The sequence below is a fragment of the Octodon degus genome, unplaced genomic scaffold (genome assembly GCF_000260255.1).
Source record: "Octodon degus isolate 3935 unplaced genomic scaffold, OctDeg1.0 scaffold00163, whole genome shotgun sequence".
NCBI classification, from domain to species: domain Eukaryota; kingdom Metazoa; phylum Chordata; class Mammalia; order Rodentia; family Octodontidae; genus Octodon; species Octodon degus.
This window is the reverse complement of record NW_004524739.1, coordinates 5,978,781-5,985,469: the sequence shown is the minus strand read 5'-3', so window position 1 is coordinate 5,985,469 and position 6,689 is coordinate 5,978,781. Positions and strand designations below refer to the sequence as shown.

At 44.8% G+C, this 6,689-nt stretch overlaps 1 protein-coding gene across 1 annotated transcript in view; it reads right to left on the bottom strand.

Moving 5' to 3' along the window:
• Hdac1 (histone deacetylase 1) overlaps positions 1–6,689 on the bottom strand; it is a 44,012-nt gene that overhangs the window by 32,749 nt on the left and 4,574 nt on the right. The window contains exon 2 of the mRNA XM_023703097.1: positions 1,819–1,931. Coding sequence (XP_023558865.1) covers positions 1,819–1,931 — 113 coding nt within the window. The remainder of the gene's footprint in view (positions 1–1,818; positions 1,932–6,689) is intronic.

Genomic DNA, 6,689 nt, shown 5'->3' with positions numbered 1-6,689 from the left:
TTGAACTCAGGCCCTTGCACTTGCCAGAGAAGTGCTTATTCCACTGAGCCATCTCCCCGGCCCCATCTCCTACCTACTTTGATCTTTCAGATTGATTGATTGATTGATTGATTGATTGATTGATTTTTGCGAAACCAGGGATTGAATTCAGGCCCTTGCATTTGCCAGGGAAGCCCATATTCCCCTGAGCCATCTCCGCAGCCCCTGATCTTTCGGTTTTAAAAGGAGCACTCTGCCATGAGTTTAAGGCCAGCCTAGGGCCCGGGGAGATAGCTCAGTGGAATAAGTGCTTCCCTGGCAAGCTCAAGGGCCTGAGTTCAGTCCCCGGTTCTGCCAAAAAAATAAAAATAAAAAAAAGGCCAGCCTAGGATACATAGCAAGATCCTGTCTCAAAAGGAGGCAGGGCTGAGAATTTAGCTCAGTGGTATAATGCTTGCCTGCCAAGTGTGAGGTCCTGAGTTTGATTCCTCATACAAAACAAAAAAAAAAAAAAAACACCCTGGAAGATCAAGTGGGGTATGGTGGCAGATCCCTATAATCCCAGCACTGTGGGAGCCCAGGGCAAGATTCCAAATAACTTCAAACTTAAACTCGCCTGGGGAACTCGGTAACTTAACACTCTCTGTGGCTGGGGAGACAGCTCAGGAAAATAAGTTCTTGCCTAGCATGCGCAGGGTCTGGAGTTCAACCCCCAGTACCACACACACAAAAAAGACTCTGTTTCAGAAAATAATAAAAGAGGGCCAGGGAGATGGCTCAGTAGAATAAGCGCTTGCCTGGCCAGTGCAAGGGTCTGAGTTCAAAACTCTGGTTCCACAATTTAAAAAAAAAAAAAAAGTCAGTCAGAATCTATACTCTCTGGTCACTAGAGTTGGCTAACACAGTTCAACAGTCTGTCACTCTTGTTTTTTTTTTTTTTTTTTTGCTGGGGGGAAGGTTGGGGGCTGGGTCTGACCCAGGCCCACCAAAGTTGCTCAATATAGCACATTCAATCCCTTCCTACCTCCCTGCTCTCCGGCTCTCAGGGCACTCATGCTGTGCACCCACCATCCACCTGCTTGCTGTGCTGCTTGTATTTTCCCCAAACACCATATTTTTCTTATCTCTATCTTTTTGCCTATGTTCTTTCCTTGGCTTAGAATGCCAGCTCCTTTTTGTAGAGCAGGCTACATTCTATTCAACTTTTTTTGTAAGTGTATTTAGTATAGGGTTTACAGGGTCTCACTACACAGAACAGACTTGTAGTGAACCTCCTGTTTTCAGCCTCCCAAGTGCTGGGATTACAGGCATGTGCCACCACACCTAGTCTCAATGTCTCAGCACGCCTTGGGGGCAGGGCCAGCACAGCAGGCTGGAGATCCAACTACAGTCCCTCTGTCCACCTAAGCAGGTGCTTTCATCCACTGAGCTATCTGGCCAGCACTCAATCAGGAATTCAATTCAGGATCTTTTTTTTTTTTGGGGGGGGGCGTGTGGGGAATCGAACTCAGGACCTTGTGCTTGCCAGGCAAATGCTATGCTGAGGTATTATCTCTGGCCTTGTATTTAATCTTTAAAAAACCTTCTCAGTTATCACCTCTAGGAAACAGGCCATAACTTCTTGTCCTTCATTCATTATCTCTGCGTCTCTATACTTTAATTGCTGCATGTACACACAGCAGTACTCCATATAAACAGAATCTCTATCATGTACAGTACCTGCTACAAAGCCACTCAACACATTCAATTGAGTAAATGAGTAGTTTAAAAAGAGAAACAATGAATATGGAGAACTCAAGCTGATGAGGTTGGGCAGAGACAGTGCTTCTAGTAACTCACATAGATTTCCATCTTTCGGTAGAGGCCATAGTTGAGTAGCAGATTGTGAGTCATGCGGATTCGGTGAGGCTTCATTGGATGGCCTTGTCCATAATAGTAATTTCCAACATCCCCTGAAGAAGAGTGACAGGTTCAGTAATAAGACATCCATTCCCAGGAGGCAAACCCAGGAATTTTTACACCAAACTCGCAGGCATGCTGTCTTTCCAGCTCATTTTTTTTTTTTTAATTTTTATTTATTTATTTTGTGTGTATGTGGCCAGCTCAGCCCACCAGGGGGCGGGCTGGCTGGCATGTGGTGCTGGGGGATTGAACCGCGGTCCCTGGGCTTTGCTAAGCTTGTTCTAAGTAGGTGCTTTAGACCACTGAGCCATCTCACCAGCCCCTGGTCCCTGTGCTTTGCTTAGCTTGTTCTAAGTAGGTGCTTTAGACCACTGAGCCATCTCACCAGCCCTCCAGCTCATTTTTGATTTCCAAGATTCTCTCCCACTTTGAGGAAGGGTAATTACAGAAGAAACAAAACCAGGGCTGGTGAGATGGCTCAGTGGTCTACAGCACCTACTTAGAACAAGCTAAGCCAAGCAAAGCACAGGGAACTCGGTTCAATCCCCCAGCACCACATGCCAGCCAGCCCCGCCCCCTGGTGGGCTGAGCTGGCCACATACACAAAATAAATAAATAAATAAATGAAACAAAACAAAACCAAAAGCAAGGAACCCTGGTGAGGTCAGCGCTTGAGGATGAGTCATAGGCACTAGATAGTATGAAGGATTTATTCCAGTGCTACTAGGGCACAGCAGCCAGTAGCCATCTGACTATACCTCCAAGGAATTTCCTCCCAAAATAGAAAACCATCACTACTCAGAATTATTATAAGCTACAGTTTGGCTCTTTAAAAGCATCATACTTTATGGTGTTGCAGCACTTCTGCTTTTTTTTTTTTTTTTTTTTTTTTTTTTTTTGAGACAGGGTCTCATTATGTACATCAGGCTGGCCTCAAATGCACAGCAATTTTTCTGCCTCAGCTTCCCAAGTGCTGGGATTACAAGTGTGTGCCCCCACACCCACTGCCTTACTAGAGCCTCACAATGACATAAAATTGGTAGCATGAAGAGCATTATTCCCATTTTATAGGGAAAACAAAAAACCTGAACGCTTTTTGCTTCCTCTATACCAACAACCTTCCACTGGGTCCTCCTGCCTTTCATTCAAACAATCTGCCACCCTGTCACCAGAGTTAAATCCCCACAGCTCCACATTCTCTACAGGAAAAGGAATAAAACAATTCACGATAATAGGCCAGCTCTCAAAGATGTACTTTTTTTCTCTTTTTGTATTTTTAGGGAAGGGTCTACAGGGTGTTCAGGGTCTCACTGCATAGATCGGACTTACAGTGATCCACCTGTTTACAGCCTCTCAAGTGCTGTGATTACAGGTGTGCACCACCATACCCAGTCTCAATTTCTGTCTCAGCATGCCCTGGGGGCGGGGCTGGCACAGCAGGCCCAGGATCAAACCCCAGGCCCTGCGCCTGTGTGTAGGCGCTTTAATCCACTGAGCTATTTGGCCAGCCCTTCTCAAAGATTTATTTAATCTACCTCTCTGCTTATCTCCTGCTACCACCGTTAAACTTTTCCAGACACTTCATCCTCACTTCTTCACTTCCACTCTAAAGTAGACAAACTATGGTCATTAGGCCAAATACAACTAGCTGCCTATTTCCATAAAGAAAAACTTCACTGGAAAGCTGAGCATGTAGTGAATGCCTGTAATCCCAGCACTTGGGAGGCTCAGGCAGGAGGATTGCTGTGAGTTCAAGGCTGCCCTAGGGCTACAAAATATGTTGAAGGCCAATCTGAACTGCATATCAAGACCTTGTCTCAAACAGACCCCAACCCCCCAAAAAATTGTACTGGAAATACCCATTCCCATGAGTTTATAGGGACTGTTTTTAAACCACAATGGCAGACCTCAAGAAAGTGCCAGAGACCAAGATGGAAAAATAAAGGCTAAGGCATTTATTACCTGGCCCTTCATAGAAAATGGTTACCAATAAGTGCTCTAGATACAGCAGACTACCACATCCTGCGCATGGCATTCACATTCACACTGAAAATATTCCTGGTTCAGACTGCTCCTTGGCCCTTGAATGTTTTCTTCCCTGGTGTCTTCACACTATAATCCCCAGCTCAGTCTCCAACCCGACACTCCCCCCCCCCCCCCCGCCCTTTTACAACACTGGGAATTTAACTAGGGCCTCTGGAATGAGGTACAACTCCAGCCTTTCTTTTAAATTTTGAAACCGGGTCTTTATTTTTTTATTTTTATTTTTTTGGCGGTACTGGGGATTGAACTCAGGACTTTGTGCTTGCCAGGCGGGCACTTACACCCCTGAGCTATATCCCCAGCCTCTAAACCGGGTCTTTAAATAACTCAGGCTGGGCCTGAACTTGTGATTCTTCTGCCACAGCTTCTTCTTTTTTAAAAAAAATGTATTCGAGGGGCCGGGGAGATGGCTCAGTAGGATAAGCGCTTGACTGGCAAATGCAAGGATCTGAGTTCAATCCCTGGTTCCACACACACACACAAAAAAAATGTATTCGAGGGCTGGAGAGATGGCTCAGTGGTCTAAAGCAACTACTTGGAACAAGCTTGGCAAAGCACAGGGACCGCGGTTCGATCCCCCAGCACCACATGCCAGCCAGCCCGCCCCCTGGTGGGCTGAGCTGGCCACACACATACACACACTAAATAAAAATGTAATAAATAAATAATTAAAAAAAAAATGTATTCGATAAAGGTTCCCACTACACAACTTGAACCTGGTCCCTACGACTGCCTAAGCGGGTGCTTAGCTGAGCTATCTCGCCAGCCCTCTGCCACAACTTCTGGGAGTGCTGGGATTTACAGTTAAAAACCCTTTCTTAACCAAAATTCATAATCTTTTCAAGCCAGTTATGGTGAAATACACCTGTAATTCCCGTACCTGGGATGCCAAGGCAGGAAGATTGCTGCAACCTTGAGGCATTTGGATAACAAAGTGAGTTCAAGGCCAACTTGAACTACACAGAGACTGTCTCAAAATCAAGCATATTAATTATTTTTGTTTGTTTTGTTCTGGGGATCAAACTTGGGTCCTTGCACTTATCAGACAGGCACTTTTGCCACTGAGTTATATCTCTGGCTCTAAGCAAATTACTTAAAAAATTAAGTCTTCAGGGGGCCGGGGAGATGGCTCAGTGGAATAAGCGCTTCCCTGGCAAGCGCACAGGCCTGAGTTCAATCCTGGTTCGCCAAAAAAAAAAAAATTAAGTCTTCTATGAAATTTGAATACAGAACTTCACTAATTTTGTTTTATACCTGAATTATTTACATATCTATATCCACAAGACTGGATACTCCTAGAAGGCAGGGACTAACACAATATATCCCAGAGGCTTGATAAATATTTAATGACCTGGGGGGGGCCTGGCCTTAGCTCAGTTGTTTAAGTGGCTGCTTCCACAAAGCTGTCAGCCTCAGGTTGCAGTAGTTCGATCCCCACAACACTCCAGCCAGCCAAACCACCCCTCAGGGCATTCAGATAAAAAAAAAAAAAAAAAAAAAAAAAAAAAATTTAATGACCTAAATTGAAGCTCAGAAATTCAGTTTACCCAAGACATACAGTTAATGAGTGCAGTATACTCTTCTGACCCCAAATGCAGTACACAAAAGGCTCTATCCATGAGGCTCAATCCTGAGCAATTTCTGGCTTCCTTTGCAGTAAATTTCTTTCTTTCTTTTTTTTTTTTTTGTTCCTCGAATGCCTTCAGGGCACTTTTGGCCAGCTGGAGAGGTGTGAGGTTCGAACTCCAGCAACCTGAAGCTGACAACTTTGTGGAAGCAGCCACTTAAAGGCCTGAGCTATGGCCAGGCCCCCTAAATTTCTTGAATAATGGTCCAAAACCAAGTGAACTATACACCCAAAATTCACTTTTTTGTTTTTTGGGGTTTTCTTTTTGGTACTGAGTTTGGTGACCTCATGCTTGTCAGGCAGGTGCCAAGTCATTGAGCTATACCCCCAAGCCCACCAAAATTCCCTTTTTAAAAAAAATTTTAGTACAGGGTCTACAGGGTATTTAGGGTCTCACTACGTAGATCTGCCTTGTAGTGATCCTCCTATTTTCAGCCTCCCAAGTGCTGGGATTATAGGCCCATCCCACCATACCCAGTTTCAATTGACAGCTCAGCATATTCTGGGGGCGGTGCCAGCACAGCAGGGCTGGGGACTGAACCCTGGCCACTGGGCCAAAATTCTCTCTTAAAAGGTTTCTCAAGGGGGCAGGGGAGATGGCTCAGTAGAATAAGCACTTCCCTGGCAAGTGCAAGGGCCTGAGTTCAATCCCTGGTTCAGCCAAAAAAAAAAAAAAAAGTCTAGGCCTTGACCTCTAGCACTCTTGAGCCTATCAAGCCTGGATCCAGTGAACGCTAAGAACTGGGGACATAAGATATCTTATCTAGAAAGCTAACAAGTACCTGAGGGTGTATCCTTTTTTACTAAAAAATTTTTAATTGGCGCTGCTGCTGCTTCTTTTTTGTGTGTGTGTGTGGAACCGGGGATTAAACTCAGACCCTTGCACTTGCTAGGGAAGCGCTTATTTTACTGAGCCATCTCCCTGGCCTAACTGGCTTCCTGAGACTTTAAAAGAAGTAATTCCTTGTATACAACTTCAAACTTTCTTTTCCAGGGCTAAGGATTGCACTCAAGACTTTGCACATGCCTGACAAGCACTATACACTATACACTACTGTACTATATCCCTAGCCTGCTACTTTAAAGATCTATCCCCCCACTCCCCCCACCAAAAAAAAAAAAAAAAAAAAAAAAAAAA